Source organism: Lagenorhynchus albirostris, chromosome 15 (genome assembly GCF_949774975.1).
Source record: "Lagenorhynchus albirostris chromosome 15, mLagAlb1.1, whole genome shotgun sequence".
Taxonomy (NCBI): domain Eukaryota; kingdom Metazoa; phylum Chordata; class Mammalia; order Artiodactyla; family Delphinidae; genus Lagenorhynchus; species Lagenorhynchus albirostris.
The window spans coordinates 52,318,903-52,341,901 of NC_083109.1; the positions used below are offsets into that span (position 1 = coordinate 52,318,903).

Genomic DNA, 22,999 nt, shown 5'->3' on the forward strand with positions numbered 1-22,999 from the left:
TCTGAGGCCTGTCCCTGATCCCCTTGGAGGAAGACCCTCCTTTCCTTGTGCTGTAGCACAGTGTTCATCGCTCCCCTGCCTGGACTGACCCTGGACCAGGAGAGGTGCTTGTGTCCTCCTCTGGCAGCACCACTCCTGCCTCCTAGTAGAAGACCAGCTCTCCTGCAGGTCAGCATCATTCCCAGAACACAGGAAGGCACCTTGGAAAGTGGTCTTTTTGTTGGAAAGCTTCCAGCTGTGTCTCTGCTGTTCTTCTGCCTGGTCCACCAAGAACTTGTTTTGCTCACATTTCAACAGTGCACGAGGAGGCATTTGTCTTGATAGCCTCTGAGATCATCCTGGCACCAGATTCTCCAATGTGATTTCCCTGGAGACTAGAAGAGAAGGATTAGGACAGGGCTTGAGAAATTGACTGAAGGGCTGGAGGCCTGAAGATTCTCATTAGTAAAGCACAGATGGTCACTACATAAAATGCAGAACCCAGTGTGAAACCTTTGTGCTTCCAGGATTCCTCCTGTGGACAAGGCTCAGCATGGCTCCTTCTTATACTGAGTTCCCTTGCAGGGCTGCTAAGGGGCCTGGGAGTCAGCTGGCTCCGAGACTCAGGCGGAAGGTAGGGTCTGCCCTGGGAGCAGTTCTAAGGGTGAGCAAGGATGGCAGGAACGGGCAGATGCTGCCGAGCCCCACTCACTTGATGTGCCGTAGCCCATGGTTTCCAGACAGTGCGGTGGCAACACATATCGCCCCGTCCATTCCCAAGGAATTCTCTTGGAGACTAGGCAGAGAAAAGATGGAGACACCACAGTGAGCCATTCAGGACAGAAGAACACTCCCCAGGAAGCAGCACTGCACTATCTTGGGACAAGTCTGAGACTGATTTATCCACAGGTGCCATAGCAACAGCGAAGTGGCATTTAACCCTGAGACCTGTGTCTGCAGGCCGCCAGATTGTCTCGTCCAGGTGCCGTGGAGGACATAAGACCAAAAATGCAGAAGTGAACAAACCCATCCACAATATGGACTGTAGTAATCAGAATAGTGTCAGCTATTTGTACTCGGAAGGAAGCAGCTACAGAGGAAATCAAGTGTGTCTTATGCCACGGGAGAGGTTCCAGAAGAGAAGTCTGCTGTTTTAAGGCGCAGGTAGGTCTATACAACCACTCACTTGAGTCTTCGGAGACTTGAGTTGACCCTCAGAGCATTCGCCAGGGCTTTGGCTCCGGCCACCCCAATGGCATTTCCTCTTAAGCTGTTGGGAAAGATGGGAACCCTAAGGCACAGTGACAGCTGAGAGGTGAACACGGTACCTCTTCAGGTGAGCATGAGTTACTTAGTAACCACGGGCGGGTGGCGGTACAGTAAGGTTGCTCCTTCCTCACTCCTGGGCACAGAACAGAAATTGGCTCTGGGGAGCAGGATGCAGGGAGGGGTGAGGCCAACCCAACCTGGTGGTTTGTTGGAACTCTTATCCTCCGTTTTCATTCCAAAGAAAGAGCTGGGCCCAGACCAGAGCAGCAACCCTCCATCCAGAGGGGCCCATGTGCTCGGAGCCACAGAACTGCAGGAGCAGGGATGACCCAGACATCCTGAGAGCCCCACAGAGGTTGGGGCCCCAGGTTTGATCTTCTCACAGACCGGGTCAGTGGCCACTGGCCACCCCAGGCCTGGGGACATGTTTAGCCTGGGCAAGGCCAAGGAGAGGACCAACAAGTGACTCCCAGGAAAAGGGGTGACATGGGGTTGGGGAAGCTGGGGCCTGCCCAATCTACGTGAGGATATTTAAATGATTTGGGAGTTTCCGTCTACATTTCCCCCTTCCATATCTGTTCATTTTGAGTCAACATCTTGGTTTCTTTGGGCAAGAGGCTGTAGCCAGAGACTGGAATACTTACTCAAGAATCTCCAAGGTTCTGTTCACAGCCAGGGCCTCCCCGAGTGCCTGGGCCCCAGGGGCAGCAATGGAGGCCACCTGGAGACTATAAAAGGAGATGCAGTCAACACAGACAGGCAGCCTCTCTGGCCCTCACACCCACCCGGGTCCAACTGCATCCATACTCGCCCTTCATTTCCACTACCTCTTGACTTAGGGCTGAAAGTGGTGAAATAGCACTGAAAGTTGTTGGCCCTGGTCTGTCCAAAGAACACTGCATCTCCTGTCTGCACTGATGCTAGACAGAGATCTGGATGCTATGGATATAGGAAGTAGAGGTGGTCTTCCGGAGAGTTTGGGGGGTAATACTCCCTGCACCCCTAGTTCTTTCTAGATGTCCAGTGACCCAGTTGGTAATATTAGGAAAATCAAACCCACCTTCCTTGACTAGGAAACAAAAATGACGGTTAATGTGAAAGGATGGTTAAGGGCCAGCTTCCTGGGCTGCTGTGCATATCAGGACTTACTAGAGAGCAGTGAGGGCTGTGTTCGCCTTTAGCGCACTGGCCACTGCAGAAGCACCTTCGTCCCCGATGGCGTTTTCCTGTAAACTGAACATAGAGCCTGAACTCTGGGTGCACAGAACAGGGGCCAACGCTGTGGCAGGACATGCTGAGCATGGACCTTCTAGATTTAAATCAGACCACACACACGATAGCAGACCATCTTCCCAGGGTCACCCTGGGGATCACTGTACCTCGTGTGTGGCCACTGCAGCCCCGTGGCCACCTAATGCATGTGCTCAGGGGTCTGGGGTCTGCATGAGTCTGGACTGTCAGAGCCAAACCAGAAAAGGGACACGCGGACATACTGTCAATGAGAGCTTGGTGTGCTTTGCAAAGCCATCCAGAAAATCAAAGCGCTCAATCCTCGGGCTATTCTTGCTGGTCAGTGTTTTACATCTTTTTTCCCCCCTTTCCTTCCACATTGGAGGAAAGTGGCAGGCCCTGGAGCAATAAATGTTTAAGAGTTTAGTTCAAGTGGACGTTGGTATGTTTGAGGGAGCAATTTGCAGTGATAATTTTAACAGACATTTGAGTATATTGGGTGCCAGCAAGCCCAGTTCCAGCTTCTTGGAACTCAGGTGGGGAGACAGATGAGAGTTACCAACTGCAGGGTGCTAGAAGGGCCCTGTGGAGTCTCCTTCCCCAGTGTGGTCACAGAGGCTGCCCAGCAGAAATAGGTCTAAACCAAACCTGCAGGTGAGAGATGGGGGAGGGCCTGGCACATCTAAGGAAACCAAAGAAATCGAGTTGAGTTGTTGGAGTGTGTAATGAGGCTGAGGGGGTGCAAAGGAAGCAGATCTTTAGGGGCCTTGGAAGCCACGCTAAGGGTTGGACTTCACTCTGCAGGCACCAGGCAGCCATTTAAACATCTTATCTAGGATGGGAACAGATTTACGTTTGGGAAAGATCTTTGGCCAGCAGTATGAAGATGGACGGATGTGGAGGCTGTGGCGGTGATGCAGGTGAGTGCTGCTGGCGGCCTGGACAGCGGCCGTGAGGGTAGAGGGTGGGTGGGTGGAACATTGGGGGAAGAATTGACAGGATTTGGAGATGGGGTGCAGGTGGAAAGTGAGAAGGCGATGTTTCTAGCTTGCACAGTTGGTTGCTGGATCCCCTCACAAGGTGAGGAGCCAAGAAGCAGACTTGTGGGGGAGATAAGTCAGTGGGAAGTGGAGTGGGCAGTGGACACGTGGGTCTGGAGCTCAGGAGAGAGGTCTGAGCTGTAGATGTGGGGGCCACCAGGACTTTGAAGGGAATTGGAGCCCTGGGTTAGGAGGAGCTTCTAGAAAGAGACATCATTCAAGGGAAGATGACCCAGGACAGAACCTTGAGGAGTACTGTATTTAGAGTCAAACGGAAGGACCAGCCAGACGAGGAATATCTTGGAAGTTGAGGGAGAAGTATTCGGCATGAAAAGCAGATGAGGCTCAAAGGTTCAACACGGAGTGACCATCTGACCCAGCAGTTCTGCTCCCAGGTGTACACACAAGAGAATTAAAAGCATGTGTCCACACAGAAACTTCTCTATGAATGCTCACGGCAGCATTATTCATAATAGCCAAAAAGTGGAAACAACCCAAGTGTCCATCAGTGGGTGAGTGGATAAACATGTCTATCCATGCAGTGGAATATTATTTACTCATAAAAAGGAATGAAGTACTGATACATGCTGCAATGCAGATGAACCTTGAAAACATTATACTAAATGAAAGATGTGAGTCACGAAAGACTTCATTTACATGAAATGTCCAAAACAGGTAAATCCATAGAGACAGTAGATTAGGGAACTGGGGGACTTGGTTGGGGGCAGGGGAATGGGGAGTGACTGCTAATGAGTATGAAGTTTCTTTTGGGGTGATTGAAAGGTCCTAAAATTGATTGCAGTGATATTGCACAACTCTGTGAATATACTAGAAACCAGCGACATGTACACCTTAAATGGGTGTATTATATCTCAACAAAGCCGTTGTTTTTTGGGTTTTTTTGCAGTATGCGGGCCTCTCACTGTTGCAGCCCCTCCCGCTGTGGAGCACAGGCTCCAGACACGCAGGCTCAGCGGCCATGGCTCACGGGCCCAGCCGCTCCGCGGCATGTGGGATCCTCCCAGACCGGGGCACAAAGAGTCCTGCATCGGCAGGCGGACTCTCAACCACTGCACCACCAGGGAAGCCCTCAACAAAGCTGCTTTTTTTTAAATAGCAGATGAGATGGAAACCTGCCCGCTAGCTTTAGAGCAGAGGAGGCTGTGTGCTGAGGGTGTGAGCCCTGCACCTGGTGGGCACCGAGGTTGCAGATTTCCCTGCCCCCTCTCCCCCCCTGCGGAGGCCCCACTTACTCAAGGCTGGTGAGGCTCGTGTTGAGCTGTAGTGCCTGTCCCAGGGCCTTGGCGGCGCCGGCCTGGATAAAGTTCCACTGCAGGCTGGGCAGACACACACACATGACTGCGTGGCCCATGGCAGAGCCCAGGAGGTCCTAGGGGCTCCAGAAAGAAGGGGCTTCTCCTGGGAGAGTGACCACAGGGAATGGGGTCCCTGAAGGACAAGGTCCTGACCAAGGTGGGCAGAATGCCTGCAGCCCCCCTCAGGCTAGTCCCAAGGGGCCTACGTGCACTCTGGTTAGTGGAGGGCACAGGGACAGGCTCAAATAGACTCCAGGTGGCCCTGCATGAAGCATGTGACAGAAGCACAGCGTGGGCACACACCTCCCACCATTGGCCTCTCTCCGGTGAACGGCCCCAGGGAGCAGAGCAGGGGTCAGGGCACAGCCTAAAGGCCCTGAGGCCATGTTGCTGGCGGGGGTGGGGCTGGGGCCCTAAGCCGAACTTGGCCTTCTGCCTCCCCTGGTTTGAGTGGTCCTGCAGCTCTGTGAGCGGACAAATGGACAGGGCAGGGAGGGTGCGTCGAAGACTCACTGAAGGGATGTGAGGGCACAGTTTTCTCTCACTGCCACTGCGATGGCCTGGGCGCCCTGGTCGTGGAGCAGGTTGGCTGTCAGGCTGGGAGGAGGGGAACAGGGGCAAGTGAGTGGGAGCTGGCAGTGCAGCCCCCGTTCTTGCTCACTGGGGGATCCAGACCTCTGCCGTGTTGTCCCCAACCCCCCCACCCCAGGACTTCATCGTGTCTCCTGGGATTGCCTGGCTCACGCTCTTGGGGTACTTGAATGTACCAGGTGCTGTGTCCAGCATGTGTCCTGGACCATTGAACTGCATCCTGGCAAGCCCATGGGGGGTGGGGGGCAGGGGGCAGGCTCTGTTCAGTGAGCTTCCACGACAGGTCACCTGCCAGGAGGTGGCCAGAGCCGCCTGGGGACTCACTCATTCCTGATCCCTGTTCTGGGAGCCCCTCCCACTTGCTCATATATTGTTGCCAGGGAGTGGGGGTCGGGGGGTCAGGGCAGAGAGAGTGTTGCCACTCACTTCATCCTCCTGTAATTTACGACATAGAGCGGGGGACTTGTGTCAGGGTTGCCACCGGGCAGCAGGTCTCCCAGTCCCCCCACCAACCAGGTCCTTCCCGCACAATGGCGGGGGCGCCAAGGGTCTGCCATCGACTCCCAGCTCTGGGTGAGTGAGGCCCTAGGTGGCATAAAAAGCCTTAGGAAGCACAGCCTGCCCCCATCACGTACTCCAGGCTCTTCAGGGTGCTGTTGGTGCGGAGAGTGCGAGCCAGATCCTGGGCTCCCTCCGGGCTGATGGAGTTTTCTCGCAGGCTGAGGAAAGAGAGGACCGTGAACTGCTGACTGACAGGGGAGGCCTGCCAGGTGCTCAGGCTGTGAGAAGCTGAGAGCCCCAGGTGGAACCTGGGCCAAGGTGGGAAGAGCCTGCTCTAGGAAGTCCCCCTCCGACTGCTCACCAGCCAGATGTCCCCACACACCCCCAGGACTGTCAGCAGTAGGACAGACAGTCCAGGAGGAAGAGGATAAGATGACAGGACCTCAGAGGTGTGAAGGGAGGGGAAGGCCAGCATGCTTGGGGGCCTGCAGGCTTGCCCGTAGGAAGGGAGCTGCAGATACGGCCAGCTGAGGGCCAGAGCTGCCCCTGCCTCCCCAGTGAACAGGGGGAGCGCCGGCTGCCAGGCTCCAGAACCAAGCTGCCCAACCATAGATCTTCCCCATCACAGGCCCCTGGGGGTGGGGGGGTGGGCTTCTCAGCACCAGCCTTTCCTTCCACGCCCCAAAGTCCCTTCAGACACCCTGGCCAAAGGGACGCCCTCAGATGGAGAGTGAGGCAGGGACTTACTTGAGGCTGAGGAGCATCTGGTTGGTGCAGAGGGCTTCCATCAGCGCTGCCACTCCCAGATCACTGATGGAATTGCTTTGTAGGCTGCAGACAGAGGACAGGGCGCACTTTGACGTGGCTGTCTCAGGATGCGGAGGGAGTCCAGCCTGGGGCTGCAGGCACTGAGTTCAGCAGGGAGTTGGGGGAACCCTGTGCTGCCCCCACGGCCTTTCTCATCCCATTCCCCGCATTCCGGCTCCTGCTAGGTCAGGGCAGGTGGGTCTAGCACAACCAGTGCCTTGATTTGAGTGGCTCCACAAGGCTTCTGGGGGGGGGACATGTGTCTGCAGCCCCCAGAGAAAGTGGTGCAGCTGAGTGTCCCCATTATGGGGATAGCAGTGAACTCCCCAATCCCCACCAAGACCCTTGGAGCCAGCCCCCTCTGCAGCCACCTGTGCCAGCTTCTAAAGTACACTCAGTGCTTGTCACTGAAAATTCCAGAACCAGCGCCGACCCTGACTGTCCACTGGGGTGGGCTGGAGGGAGACACTAAGATCACAGTATGCCCAGGGTTGGTGGTTGATTGGGTTCTGACAAGGAACTGGTCCTGACTGACAGCCCTCCTCCAGGACCCACCCACCTGCTGGATGGGGAACCCAGGTGGGGAGTCACCCTCTGCCCACAGCCACCCCTGGAGACTCACTCCAGGCTCTTCAGGCCCTGGTTCACCTTCAGGGTCTCCGCCAGGGCCTTGGCACCTCCATCGCCAATGCTGTTACTGGAGAACCTGCAAGAGATGGGACATGGGTGGAGCAGCCTGGTAGGGCGAAGCTGGGGGATCAGAGTCCAGGAAGCCCTCCAGGGAAGGGCTGTCTCTGTTGTCTCAAGGGTGCCCAGGGCACAGTTTCTTCTGCCTGAGGCTGGTTGGTGGGTAGCCTCCGTAAGAGATCAAGGTAGCAAAGTCTTTCTTCACTCCTTGACAGGGTTGGCAGGGCCAACTCTTTAGTGAGGGGTATTTGTGATAACTTTATGTGAAGGTGGCTGGGATGGTGTTTTCTTGTACCAGCTGGGAAGGCAGTAAATGTGAGTCTGAGACAGTTGGGGCTCACTCATTCCTGGGAATCTGGATCTCCATTCTCCTGGTCCAGGGCTTTGGAGTCCAAAGCCAGCTATCTTGTGCCCACACATTCATTCATCCATCCACTCACCCACTTACTCACTCATCCATTCATCCATCCATCCACTCACCCACCCACTCATCTGCCCACTCATCCATCCATCCACCCATCCATCCAACCCCTTGTTCACAAATATTTGTGATGGGCTGGGCATTGTGCCAGGCATGGAGGATACCAGTTTGGCCCTTCTGCATTTCTCACATGAGCTCCTTCAGACTCCTGTTCTGCTTCAGGGCATCTGCCATCTGCTGGGTTCCCGCTGGCCCGATGCTGTTCTTCTGCAGGCTGTAGGAGAGGGGTCCTTCAGCAAAGCTGGTCACAGCCATTCCCAGGCTAAGGACAGTCTGGTTCAAGGTGAGAGGTCAGAGACTACTCAAGTGCCTCTCTGTTTACCACAGCATGGGGGGAGGGGTCTCCAGGAAAGGTCTGTGGATTGTTGCCAAAGTGTTGCTAATAGACTGATGTGAAGAGTTGAGGCAAGAACCGTTGGGCCTTCCCTTCAGGGGCCAGAAAGCAGTGACCAGCGGACACTGTTAATATCCAGCAACCTCCAAACTGGAGATTTCCATGTAGAAGTCCCACTGGCCCCTCACCTGACCAGCCTTCTCAACACTCAGCAGTCTGCCTCCAACCAGACCAGCCAGCAGCCTGCCCTGCAACCCTGCAGTCCTCCCAAGGGCAGACCCTCCCTTAGGCGCCTCGTCTTCAAAAGCTTCTTCCTTTTATACTAAATGTGGAGGAGGGAGATGTTACAGGAGAAACCCTGTGCTCATCCTAGAAGGACAGGCAGGGCAGGACCTCTTCTGTGTGAGGCTAAATACACTCTAAACAAAATGGAATTTTCCCTGGTTACAAAGGGAAAAAACCCCTCCCCTCCCCTCCCTTAGAGTATTTCCTTGAGCAAACTTGGGATTGTAAATCCTTTCCCTGTCCCTTTGAGAGTGTGTAAATCTTTTTAAGAGCTAGAAGTAAACCTCTTGGCAAGTTTATAGCCTCGGAATATCTTTTGTAAGGGCCTTGGAGCCATCTCTTTGAACTGTGCACATCAAGTAAGAGAGCACCTGCTCCAAGCTGTAAGTACCTGCTGGTCATAAAGATGTGAGAAGTTTTCTTTTCCTTGTGATAAATGCAGTTAGCAAACACAGATGGCTTCCCCCAAATAACAGGCAAATTTAGTATAAGGTAAGTGTGACAAATGGTTCTGTCCAGTCCTCTTATTTGAGGGCAAGTTGTGGTTTTTCTTGAAGACACTTATGTAATGGGTTGTATCTGCTCGACTGTAGGAAAGGGTGAGATTCTTTTCTGTCTTTGCCATCCCATTGGTGGATTGCCTTTGATGCTCATTGCAGGCTAACTGAATGCTTATTCCAGTAATTAAGCTGTTTCATACTTTTCTACATTTGTGGAGAGGATTTTCTGGGTTGGCAGGAGGCTTTATTTTTAATTATTTCCCCCACACCTGTTCTCTGGAAAAGCAGTGGACATCAGATTTTCCAGGGGCCATCCAGATGGATCAGAAAGCCTCAGGGCTTTGTCCCATCCATCCCTCCATGCAGAAAACAGACAGGCCCTTGGAGGAGAAGGGAGAAGAGAGAAGAGAAAACATTCTCTGCCAGCCAGCATGCCCACTCACTGCAGCACGGAGAGGGTCCGGTTGGCAGCCAAGGCCTCAGCCATGGACCTGGCACCATCATCCCTGATCCTGTTGCTCTGGAGGCTGTGGAAGCAAAGATGTGCATCACTGATGGAGCATAGGACGGTGCCTGGCATGCCCTCACCCCCACTACCCAGGAAGTGGGAAAACAACTGGCCCTTCCCACTGCTGCTTTGGCCTTAGGTTTTCCTCTGGGTCTCTAAGTACTTGCCTGCTGACTGGGGACAAGGTGCCCATGGTATGTGGATCACAATGACAAGGTCATTGATAGTCCCAATTACAGCTAAAAGCCACAGCACCCAGGTGTTGGTGAGGATGTGGAGAAATTGGAACCCTCATCCGCTGCTGGTGGGAATGTCAAATGGTATGGCCTTTGAGGAAAGCAGTCTGACAGTTACTCAAAAGGTTAAATATAGGGTTACCGTGTGACCCAGCAAATTCCACTCCTACGTATATCTACCCAAAAGGATTGAAAAAAAGTCCTCAAATACTTGTACAGAGATGTGTACAGCACAATAGCCACAAGGTGGAAACAACCCAAGTGTCCATCAGCTGATGAATGGATGAACAAATTGTGGTCTGTTCATGTAATAGAATATTATTCAGCCATGAAATGGAATGAAATACTGGCGCATGCTACAACGTGGATGAACCTTGAAAACATTATACTAAGTGAAAGAAGAAAGACACAAAAAGTCTTATTTTTTGATTCCATTTATATGAAATATCCAGAATAGGTAAACATACAGAAAGCAGATTGGTGGTTGCCAGGGGCTGAGGGGAAGGGAGAATGGGAAGTGATTGCTAATGGGTATAGTGTCTCCCTTTAGGGTGATGCAAATATTTTGGAACTAGATAGAGGTGTTGGTTGCACAACTGTGAATATACTAAATGCCATTGAATTGTACACTTTAAAATGATGAATTTTATGTGAATTTCGCTTCAATAAAAATAAATATATAAATGAACAAGACAAAACAAAATGACAGGACACACTCCGCTAAGGATGGATACAACCACTGGCCCCTAAAAGGAGCCCAGCAAACCACACCACACCATAGGAACCATCTGGAAGATGGGATTTCAGTGTCTTGGAAAACACCGCAGGGGACCATTCTGATGCCATGGCCTTGGGGATTTCCTACTCAATGTAGGACAAGAGCTTTCCCTCATATTTTGTCCTTCAAACCTCCATATACCTCCACCCCTCTTCTCCTCCATCCCCTGTTCAGGCCATAAACACAGGCATAATGACTAGGGAAGAGCTGAACTTAGAAACTTGCTTAGGATACAAGATCCCCTGGCATCCACTGGGTGGGAGCCACTATCTCATGGTCGCCGTTTTGAATTACCTCCCACTCCATGGGTGGCACCTGATGAGAGGGTTCTCTGGGCCACCTCCTGGGGGCAGAGAGACAGGGAGCGGGTGACACGTACCACAGAGAGGCCAGAGTGCGGTTGATCTTCAGAGCATCTGCCAGTGCCTTGGCCCCTTGAGGTCCAATGGAGTTACTGCGGAGGCTAGCAGAGGAAGAGAGAGGAAGAACCATTCTCTTTTAGCCAATTCCCAGGGAGGGAAGGAGGAACAGAAGTTACATGGACCTTTAAATCCATGCTCCTCGAAAAGAATGCATCAGGGTTTAGGATTTCACGTTCTGTAGAACTGGGGCAGAGATCCTTATTTAGGCAATCGAGGAAGGAGTTCCCCAAGATGGCCCCATGTGATGGGGAGAAGAAAGCAGGATCTGATGGACTAGTGGGCTTGGGCCAAGTGTGAAGAGATGATAACACCAGGTTCAAGGCCAAAATTCTGGCGCTTCACTGGGTGAGTCCCAGCAGCTGAGCAGGAGTCAAGACTTTGCTTGCTCAGCTGTCCTTCCAACCCATCCTGGGAAGAGTGTGGTCTAGGGAACTTCACAAGATGGCTCAACACTCTCTCCCTGTCCCAGGGGTGAAGGGTCCTACTTACTCCAGAGTGGTCAAACTTCTGTTGACGAGGAGGGATCTGGCCAGAGCTTTTGCCCCTTTGTTACTGATCTGGTTCTCAGCCAAGCTGCCCAAAGAGAGGGAGAGGAGTGGTTAATGAAGGTCTGTAAATCTTGCCGCCTATCCTGCAACGCGAGGCCTGGGATCCAAACCCGTCAGCCACCATAACATCATCGGGGCCTGGACTCAGGTGGAGATCAGGTAAGCCAGGCCGAGGAAAGCCTCTGAGATGGGCAAGGTAGGGCCAGAGTGGGTAGACAGACCCTCACACCAGCAGAGGGTCCCAGTGGGAAGTATGACCAGAATCCAGCACACCACCTTCTACCCCAACAGCGCAGCAGAGGGTATGGGCAATTACTGAAGACTACCATGGGATTCCCAGCCAGGGGTGTGCTGGAAAACCAGCTGTCAGGAAGAAACAAAATACAAAAATCATGATTTGTTGGGTTGGCTAATTTCCATGGTGTAAATACTCCCATCATGGCCAATTTCAAGCACTCTCAGCTTGTAAAAATTCCGAAAATGTAACAATCAGCTCTCATGAACTTGTGGCTGAAGTCGGTTCCAGCACACCCCTGACCCCAGCCCTTTCTCTAATCCAAGAAAGGAAAATGGTAGAGTTATTATAAAATTAACTTTGAAGTAACAAAGTGTACGTCTGTATCTGCCTTGAAAGGGCATTCCAGGGAATTCCCCAGTGGTCCAGTGGTTAAGACTCTGCTTTCATTGACAAGGGCATGGGTTTGATCCCTGGTCAAGGAACTAAGATCCCACAAGACACGTGGTGTGGCCAAAAAAAGGCATTCCAGGAACACAATGGGGATCCACTTAATGTTCCTTCATACACCCAGTTTCAGAAATGATATCTGTTGAGGTTCTTAGGCATTTTAAAATGTGAGACAGCCCCATGGGATGCAATTGGAATCCCCAGTGCTTTTCAAGCTATGTTTCAACGGACCCTAAGTTTCTTCAGAAAAGCTTCAGGAGGCTGAGGGGAAACCAAGTGCTTAGGCCCTGCCTCCCACTTCTTTGAATCCCAGCAGCCCCCCTTTTGTTTGCCTGTCTAACAGGCATTGGGATTCTGCCTCATATGCCACTTTTTTATTTATATTTGACGGCGTTGGGTCTTCGTTGCTGTGCATGGGCTTTCTCTAGTTGAAGCGAGTGGGGGCTACTCTTCGTTGCAGTGCACGGGTTTCTCATTGCAGTGGCTTCTCATTGTGGAGCAGGGGCTCTAGGCATGCAGGCTTCAGTAGTTGTGGCACGTGGGCTCAGTAGTTGTGGCTTGTGGGCTCTAGAGGGCAGGCCCAGTAGTTGTGGTGCCTGGACTTAGCTTCTCCGCGGCATATGAGATCTTCCTAGACCAGGGCTTGAACCCGTGTCCCCTGCATTGGCAGGAGGATTCTTAACCACTGTGCCACCAGGGAAGTCCCTCATATGCCACTTTTAAAAAGCGTTCTATCACTTAAAAAAAGTTTGAAGACTGTTCATCCAGACCACCACCTTCTATATAACTGTTCTCAGCTTCTAGAGAGGCTCTGTCCCCATCCCCTACCCCCAGGACTTTTGTAACATTTTATAAACAATATTTCATGAAGGATACCTTGAATGTTTCAAACAGGGTTGTGGCACTGAGGACCAACTATAGAGAGGTGAAGGAGAGAGTGTGGCCAGAGAAGTTGTTTTTGGCTTTGTTCAGAAAAATCTCTGAGTACTATCTAGATTCCTTTAAGCAAAACACTGAAAGTTGGCTATTTTGCTGAAGGTTCTCATGAAGGAAACTATATTCATAATGAGAAATTGTCATTATTTTGTTTCTTTCAAAGAGATTGCATTTAAATTTCTGGCTAACAAGAGGATCCTGCTAGTTAACAGCTGGCTCTTACACGGTGCTTCCTCTGTGGCTGTCCTGTCCTGAGCACTTTACGTGAATTAACTCATGTAGCCTCGTGGCAACCCTAAGAGGCAGTGTGCAGTAAAGGATTAACCTTGGCCCCTGCTCCTGAGAGGTGACCTCTAAGCCCTTGGAATGTCCTGCCTGGTAGGAATGTCTCTGTTTACCTGGGGGCCTTGGGCCTTGATGGATAGTCTATCTCACAATGGGATTTATGGTCATGCAGTGTCAGCTTGACCTCTGGAGGGGCTGGAGACTAAGGTCAGCATGCGGTGGGCAGGTGTGTCTTCACGACCAACCCCCAGTAATAACCCTGGACACCAAGGCTTGGGTGAGCTTCCCTGGTTGGAATGCTCTGTGTGTGTTGTCACACATGGTCTCTGGGAGTAGGAAGCGCTCTCTGTTCAGCTCCGCTGGGAGAGAGCGGCTGGAAGCTTGGCCTGGTCTCTGGGACCCTGCCCCAAGGGCTGTTCCCTTTGCAGATTTTAATGTGTATCCTTTCAGTGTAATGAACCGTAATTGTGGGTATAATTGGTTTTCTGAGTTCTTTGAGTTCACTGAACCTGAGAGTGGTCATGGGGACCCCTGAACCCATACCGTTTACCCTTCTTAGGCACAGAGGTGTCTGTTCAAGGTCACATGGAGCTCACCACTACTCTAACCACTATCCTCAAAGACTTACTTTTGCTCTGGACTCATTCTATATTCTTGTCTCCTCAGAAAAAGATTATTTCAAAAGCTGGAGGCTTGTGTGAGGATGAAAAATTACTCTCTGGGTCCTGTTCTCTAAACTCACCTCCTTAGTTCTCCTAAAGCCACCCTCAGGTCATCACATCGATTCAACTACAAATCAGGGTGTTAACTCACACTTGGATGTTATTGGGTTGGCCAAAAAGTTTGTTCGGGTTCTCATAAGATGATGTAGAAAAACACAAACGAATTTTTTGGCCAACCGGATGTAGGAGTGATTTCATTAGCACATAGATCAGTTCTGCAATCAGCATATAAACTCTCATCTAATTATGTCATTAAAGATGCAATGTTTAAATTTAAAATTGTTTTAATTGATATTAATTTAAAAATTTGTGTGTTATTTAAAGATGCAATCCTGTGCTCAAAATACCATTTGAGGGCAAACTTTGTGAGGCATTTAGAGTAAATCAGACTTGGTGGTATGTCCGCACAGACAGCATCTGGAGAAATGGTTCTGTATCCACGATAGTATCTGACCCATACCGTATCCTTTGCCCCTTCTTACAGATGAGGTACCTGAGCCTCTGGAACTTTCTGGAATGAGCAGAAACAAGCAGCCTGCATCCTGAGCCACACGCCTCAATGACACTTCACTTTGAAAGCACCCCTGGCCATTTGAGCAGAGAGGAGGATGTGAAAAGAGCCCCGGACACCTAGACAGGTGGGCAGCCTGGGCAAGGTCTCCTGGGTCGGCGTTACCTGATCCTCTGAATGCGACAGTCCTTCCCACTCAGCACACTGCCCAGCAGTTCCATCATGGGGTCCTGGAACTGGTTGGTGTCCAGCCTGGTCAGGAGGAACAGCAATAATGAACAGTCCCACTGCCCATGGGCAGGTGGGATGAGGCCCCTGGCAGAGGGCTGGCATCAGGCAGCGGAGGGGGCGCTCCACAGACACCCAGGCTGAGATCCTTTCCCTCCCCCTCCTCTCCATCCCAGTGCAGCCCCCACTGTGAGGTTCAGAGATCCGTGCCAGCACACCCACATGCTCAGAGTTTTCCTACAAGAGTGACTTGGGAGGCTCAGTGGTGTAAACCCTGGGCTTCCTACCCACAGGGATGTCTTCCCAGCAGCCCCGCAGTCTGTATGCGTGTGCAGGACACCAGTTGCTAGCTCTCCTCCTTCTGAGGATGTAGAAGCTACTCTGAGGTCCTGAATGACCCTTGTCCTAAGCCTTCCCTTCCCCCCACCAGGGTCCAGAGAATGGACAGAGGGTGATGGGCTGAGAGTGGAGTGAATGGGTATGGCCTGTCAGCATTGGGATGGTTTACAGGGTGTTGTAGGTTGAATTGTATACCCCTATAAGATATGTTGGTGTCATAACCCCCCAGTGCCTCAAGAACGTGACCTTATTTGGAAATAGGGTCATTGCAGGGTAATGAGTTAAGATGAGGTGGGGTGGGGTGGCCTGTAACCCAGTGTGACTGGTGTCCTCACAAGAGAGGAGAGCTCTACATGAAGACAGACACGGAGAAGGTGGCCGTGTGACCTCGGAGGGCAGAGACTGTGGTGATGCGTCTACAAGCCAAGTATTGCCAGCAAACACTGAAGGCTGGAGAGGCCAAGAATGACCCAAGGATCCTCCCCTACAGGTTTCAGAGGGAACACAGCCCTGCTGACACCTTGATCTTAGACTCTAGCCTCCAGAACTGGGAGAAAATAACATGTCATTTTAAGCCACCCAGGCTGTGGTCCTTTGTTACAGCAGCCCTAGGACATGGACACAGAGGGGCATGGTGGAGGGGAGGAGCCCTCCAGGTCCCTGCTCTCTCCTCTGCCCACACGCCCCACACAGCCCCACCCTGGCGCCCACCTCAGACTCCGGCAGTAGAGTAGCTGGGGCAGCAGGCTCTGGAGGACCCCCTGGCTGAGGTACAGGGGCAGGTTGGCCTCCTGGGTGCAGACATCAGACACCTGCAGGATGTAGGCCAGGGCAGCACGGTGTTGGGGGCTGGTCAGCCCGGCCAGGCCCCCGCTTGCCATGGCCTCTTCCACGCTGTGGGCCAGCTCTGTGTGCTGCAGCTCGCGCAGGCAGTGCAGGACGTTGATGGCCCGGGCGCAGACCACCGTGTTGGGGCGCAGGCAGCCCTTCAGGACCTCGGCCACCTGGGCCCGGTAGCCCTGGTGCTCGCCCTGGGTCAGCAGGGAGCCGGCCAGCAGTGCGTTGACCCTCGGAGACAAGAGGCCTGAGAGGAAGCGCAGGAAGACATCGAGCCGCCCATCCTCGGCCTGCATGGCCCTCTGGGCCGCACTCCTGAAGTGCGTGAGGAAGCCAAGCTGGGGCCAGGACATGCCACCCTCGGTGAAGAGATCGAAGATGGCCCTCTTGGACGCGCTGTAGTAGTAGGCAGCTGCCACAAACTCCTGCAGGGACAGGTGGGTGAAGTAGTAGACTGCTGAGGAGGCCAGGGTCTCCTCCCGCTGCAGGAAGCAGCTGCATGGGGCGGTCTGCAGCAGAGCAAGGTCCACGCCGAACACCTTGAGGTCTGGCTCATAGAACACGTACTTCTTCCTGACCAGCCCGTGGAAGGCCAGCCGGCCCAGTGTCCCCACCATCTTGCGGCAGCCGTGGGCCAGCTGCTCAATGCGGGGGCTCACCTTGCCCTTCTCCTGCCCCTCCCTGCTGAGGGCCATTCTGAAGTACCATGAGTAGAGTTCACACAGGGTCCTTGGAGGCCACGGCTCTGCATCCTGGAGCCCTGGCCTGTTGCGGTGCAGGTGGCCCAGCACCGACCCCACCAGCTGGCAGAAGGCTGGGACGGCGCACATCAGATACAGGGGCCTGTCAGCCTGCATCTGGCTCAGGACCCAACCCGAGAGGACCTGGTCCTCAGGGAACATCTGTCCCAGACACATCTTGATCTCCTCCTCGTTGAAGCCCCGGATCTCGGTCATCCGGTCCACCAGGCCTCCCGGGATCTGGCCAGCCGCGCTGGGGCGGGAGGTGACCCAGACAGAAACACCTGGGAGGAGGTTGCCCCGGATGATGTTGGTGATCAGATGGTCCACTTGGATCTCCTTCTTGGGGTCTCTGCAGGCCACGGTGTTGGAGAAGTCCAGGGGCATCTTACACTCATCCAGGCCATCCAGGACGAGGAGGACTTTGGTTAGGGCTGCTGACGCCAGGCCAGTCTCCCCTGCGTGTGGGAAGGAAGAGCGGACAAGTCTGTCTGCAGACAGCTTCTCATGGGTGTTGAGATCCCGGAAGGTCAAAGGCAGCACCAGCGAGAAGTCCTTGCCCATCTGCCCCCGGGCCCAGAGGTAGACAAAGTTCCTCACCAGGGTGGTCTTGCCCACGCCAGCCACCCCAATGGTGATGGAGATGCGGGGCGGGATGGACACCCGCGACAGAGGCAGGAAAAGCCTGTCCAGGGCGATGGTCCTGTTGGAGCACCAGCCCCCACGTGTGGCCTCCACCTGCGTGAAGTCGTGTTCCCTCAGCTGCAGGTCCATCAGGTCCTCCACCAGCAGGAGGCTGGTCAACCTGGAGGAGGGGCTTCCCAGCTCAGGGCTGCCTCCCATCCTGTTCAGAAGGGCCTCTCGGTGCCTCTGTATCCTCAAATCTGGACAGAAGCCAGAGGGGAGGGATGGGGGAGGGTGGGGGAAGAGGGCCCTCCCTCCGGTGGGGGAGGGGAAGAGGGCCCAGGGATCCCTATCTGTCTGCTTACCATTGCCATGGGGCCTCAGCAGGGACTCTGGTGTCCTGTCAGGGGGCTGCAGGATCTGGGAGCCCTGACTGCCCTTCCCAGCCAGCAGGTCCACTAGGGCTTTCACCTGCTCGGCTGGCGAGCCAGCACCGTGGCCCTGGCCAGCCTCCCTGCCCGTGTGCACCTCTTGCTTCCTCATGGAGTCTGGGATTGCTGCCAGGAGCTGTGGAGAGAGGGCCTGAATCTGCTTTCTTCTGTCTCCCCATCAGTGGCCTGGGGACAGGTTAAGCAAGCCTCAGGGGATGGGCGGATGGGGACCCACCCTTTCTCCTGCCCTGAACTACGGGTGGCTCTTGATCTGGCCTCCGGGACAGGGTTGGAAGGACTGTTTGTTGCTGGATGGTGACAGTAGTCCCTGCTGCCAGGAGCATTGCTCAGGTGCAGGGGCCCTGGGCTCGAATCTGAGCTCTGTCACTTACTGGCTCTGCAACACTGGACAGGCCACCTGAGTGCTCTGTGCCGTGGTATCCTCATTTGTAACCTGGAAATGGGGATGAGATTGTGAACAGTTCCACTCATGAGAGGGGAAGGATGAAAGAGACCAATCTGGAAAAGCTGCGTGCGGTATGATTCCAATCCTATGGCCTCCTGGAAAAGGCAAAGCTATGGAGACAGTAAAAGGATCAGTGTTCGTCTGGGGTTTGGGGCGAGGAGGGAGGATGAAGTGGCAGAGCACAGAGGATTTTTAGGGCACTGAAACTACTCTGTATGATACTGCAGTGGTAGATTCATGTCATTGTACATTTGTCCAAACCCATAGAATGTATGGCACCACGAGTGACACTAATGTCAGCTCTGGACTCTGGGTGATAGTGACGTGTCAGTGTAAGTCAACCAATTGTAACCAATGTGCCCCTCTGGTTGGGGAAGGGTGCGTGTAGGTGTGCTGGGGGTAGAGGGAAATCTCTATATTTCCCACTTGATTTTTCTGTGAACCTAAAACTGCTCTAAAAACTAACGTCTATTAACTTAAGAAGAAAAAAAAGAAAGAAAGGAGGAGCCAAAAGGGAAGAGAGAGCTGGTTCAGCTACTCAGCTACTTTTCTTTTGTGTTCCTGGGGCCTCTGGGAAGCGCAGAGGCTCCTGACCCTCAGGCAGCACTGTTTTCTGCTGGGAACAGTGATGCCGAGGCACTGAGAGGCAGAGCCCCACCTGCTCACGTTCCTTTCCCTCCCTGGAGACTGGAGTGGATCCTGTTGCCAAGGCTGGCCGCCCCCATGTGTCCCTCCGTCAGCTAAGGTGGACACTTGAGGACCCTGAGCCCGCCCCCAGCCGCTCCTCACCTGCAGCAGGCAGGATGTCCAGCCCTAGGCAGCCCCTCCAGCAGGGCCCCAGGAACTCAGGGGGCGGGGGTCAGCCATCATTTGTCCACGGGTCTAGGAGAAAACAGGACGTGGGGCTGGGCAGAGGTCATGCCTGCTGCTTCAGATGGCAGCAGCTCATTGAAACAGATCGACCCGCACCCTCCAGCCCTAAAGCTCTCTGGGTCCCAATGTGATTCATTTACGAGGGGGCCACTGAATACAGACCCCAGGATCCAACACACTCGCTGACCTTGGATTTGAATTGGTCTTCCCAGGCATTTTAACTTGAGATGAACCTTTCTACGTGGAAAATGCTAAAAGAAGCTTGGCAACAAGTAAAATAGCATTTTCTAACCATTCAGTTCACGGTGATATTGAAGAGTTAGTGCAATGAATTTGAGGTAGGTGGTGCCCAACCGAGCTGACTAAACTATTCTGGGAACTTCAGAAATAGGCCAGGGTGAGGCCATGCTCCTTACACTTTTTCAGGACCCTTCTGGCTGTTTTGTTTTATCTTTCTGAATGTCAAAACCAAGGGGGAAAAAACTGGATGGGGTGTTGGTTTAAGTCATATTAATGTGCACAGATTAATGGAGGCATTATTGAGGTTTTTCTTTAGATTCTTTGCTAAAACTATATTTTTCCTTATCTAGATCTTGCCAATTTCTTCTTTGTGTCTAAGTATTTTTAAATAGTTCTTGTTGTTATTATGAATTTTGTTGGTGTCAAAGAAGGCAATTTTTGTGTATTTTATCTTGTATCCCACCAACATGTTAAGTAGTCACAGTAGTTCTCATTTTTCAGTTAACTCTCTTCAGGCTTTTGAATTACTGCAATGCAAATAATTTCATCTCTTATTTTGAACAATTTCTCTGCATGGTCCAGCCCCACCACTGCCCCCAGCAATGTTGAAGGACAGTGGTTGTAACAGGCATCATCTTCTTACTCCTGACTCTCCCAGGAGTGGTTCTGGCCCAAACCATTAGACCTGATGTTTGTGACCGGTATATAATTAGTTCTCTTCTCCTCTTGGAAAAGATTCCTTCAATTCCTCCTTTCTTATTGCCATTCAAGTAACATTATATAATCCTTGTTGAAGGCTTACTGTGTTTCAGACATTCTGTTAAGCACTGTACTTACATCACTTCATTTACGCCTTGTAACAACTCTCATTACCATTCCTTCTCGCATTTTATAGACGAGGACACTGAGGCTCAGAGAGTTTAAATGACTTTCTCAAGGATACACGAGTGGGAAGCAGTTGTGTTGGAATAGAAACCAAGGCTTCACTGACAGCAGTACTTGTGCTGTATAATCTACCTGCCTCTTAAGGTATGTTGACACATTTTATAAAAGTTTTAGGCATGTCTGTTAAATGAGCAAATAACTTTTTAGCAATATTGATATAATCGCATGATTTACTTCCAATCATTCATCCAGCTAGCAGATATTTATAGGGGGCTGCTGTGTGTTCCAGGCACTGGTGATGTAAAGGTGAACAATTAGACAAAGTCCTTACCTTGTGAGTGTGGTGGGGGTGGAGGATAATAATAGTAAAGAAGAAAACAAGTGAATAAGCAAGGCAGTTCTGATGGTGATTAGTGCCTGAATAAAATAAACCGTGTGAGTGATGGAGAGGGTCAGGGTCCGGGGGAGGGGGTCCTTTAGTCTCAGTGTCCAGGGAAGGACTCTGTGAGAAAGCTACATATGAGCAGAGATCTGAAAGGTGAGAAGGAGAGAGTCATGCAGAGAACCAGGGGAGCAGCAAGTGTAAATACCCTGCGTGTTAGAGCAGGAGGAAAAGGCCAGAGTTGCTGGAATGCAGTGAATGAGCACGTGGGCTCACAAAGGGGGTTGGGAGGCCACCTCAGAGGGGCTTGAGACCTGGTCACTCCCCTAAGGAGTTTGGATGCGTTTGAGTGTGGTGCGAAGCCACTGGAGGGAGCAACGGGACTGATGTATATCAGATCTTTATTTTATTTTATTCTATTTTTATTAATTAATTTATTTTGGCTGCGCCGGGTCTTAGTTGCGGCATGTGGGCTTCTTAGTTGAGGCATGCATGCAGGATCTAGTTCCCCAGCCAGAGATCGAACCCAGGCCCCGTGCATTGGGAGCGTGGAGTCCTACCCACTGGACCACCAGGGCAGTCCCTCAGATCTCTCTTTTAAACCGTGAACTACACTGGCACTTCCCTGGCAGTCCAGTGGTTAAGACTCTGTGCTTCCACTGCAAGGAGCACGGGCCTGATCCCTGGTCAGGGAATTTTATGCTGTGTGGCACAGCCAAAAACAAAAAAACAAAACAAAACAAAAACTGTGAGCTATGCTAATAGATTTTCTAACATCAAACCAAACTTCATTCTTGAATATAATATTATTAAGCTTATTAAGCTCATTATAATGAGTATTAAGCTATGTATAACAGGGTGGGATAGCACAAAAATAGAAACATAAGTCAATAGAACATAATAAAGGGTCCAAGAACAAATATATATTTATATTATTTACATATGAAGGAATTTGGTAATATGACAAAAATAACATTTCAAGTCAGTGGTATTGGCCAGCCTATGAAAAAAAATTTTTTTGAACTTTACTTCACATTAAGTGCAAAATTTAACTTCAGTTTGGATTAAATACAAAACCATAAAAGCACAATAAGAAAATACGAGAGAATATTTTAAAATATTCTTTCGGTAAGGGAGGCTTTTTTTTAAGCAAGACATAAAATCCAGGAGTCATAAAAGGGAAGACTAACAGATTTGCCTTAATTGAATATTTCTCAATAATAATAGGTGCCACAAATAAAATTGGAGGAAAACCTCAAGCCAAGAGTCAACATTTGCAAATATATGAAAGAGCATTAATATCTTTAATGTATAAGGAACTCTTAAAATCAATAAGAAAGAAATAGAAATGCATAGAAATAGAAATGAATAGAAATAGAATGACGGACACAGACAGGTAATTGTGGACCCAGACAGAAATAGAAAAAAGGACATAGATAATTCATAGAAGTATAAGTGACCATGATATTGAAAAGATGCTCAATCCTACTAATGATCAAGAAAAAACAAAACAAGGAGCTATCATAATGACATAACAGGCTGCATTGGTAAGAACGTGGGATTAATAGGAATCTTAGTGCATAGCTGGTGGGAGGGTAAATTAGTATGATTCTGGATCATAATGTATCATTATCTATTGTCATTAAATATCTTTGATCCAGAAGTTCCACTTCTGGGAATTTATGCTAAAGAAATAATTGGGTAAGTGCACAGAGATGTGACTATAAGGATGATCCTGAAACATTGTTTACAACAACAAGAAATTGAAGGGGAAAAAAACTAAATTTCTATCCAGAGAGAATTGGTAAAATTATTTTGGCGCAGTTAAACAGTGGAAACCTACGTGGCCATAAAAAATAATAAGGTCAAACTGGAAATGTCCACAGTGTATTTTTTTTGTCTCTTAATGTTATAAAGGTTTTTTTAAAAAATTCATTTATTTATTATTTATTTATTTTTGGCTGCGTTGGGTCTTTGTTGCTGCGCATGGGCTTTCTCTAGTTGTGGCGAGCAAGGGCTACTCTTCGTTGCGGTGCATGGGCTTCTCTTGTTGTGGAGCACGGGCTCTAGGCGCGCGGGCTTCAGTAGTTGTGGCGCACGGGCTCAGTAGTTGTGGCGCACGGGCTTAGTTACTCCGCAGCATGTGGGATCTTCCTGGACCAGGGCTCGAACCCGTGTCTCCTGCATTGGCAGGCGGATTCTTAAGCACTGCGCCACCAGGGAAGCCCTGGTATAAAGGTTTTAATCACTTTTCTGAGGTATAATTTTTTTTAAAATGAGAATCCTATATATATATATATTTT

The 22,999-nt window shown here is 51.2% G+C and overlaps 1 protein-coding gene across 1 annotated transcript; it reads right to left on the reverse strand.

The window, feature by feature from the left end:
* Nucleotides 1-241: 241 nt before the first annotated feature.
* On the reverse strand, nt 242-18,307 carry NLRC3 (NLR family CARD domain containing 3). The gene is made up of 18 exons (XM_060122730.1): nt 18,243-18,307; nt 17,785-17,986; nt 15,930-17,679; nt 14,817-14,903; nt 11,454-11,537; nt 10,922-11,005; nt 9,464-9,547; nt 8,032-8,115; nt 7,356-7,439; nt 6,674-6,757; nt 6,061-6,144; nt 5,348-5,431; nt 4,772-4,855; nt 2,398-2,481; nt 1,893-1,976; nt 1,166-1,249; nt 692-775; nt 242-374 (listed from the first exon to the last, which is right to left on the reverse strand). The coding sequence occupies exons 2-18, from the start codon at nt 17,960-17,962 to the stop codon at nt 284-286; spliced, it is 3,198 nt and encodes a 1,065-aa protein (XP_059978713.1). The 5' UTR covers nt 17,963-17,986; nt 18,243-18,307; the 3' UTR covers nt 242-283.
* Nucleotides 18,308-22,999: the final 4,692 nt, after the last annotated feature.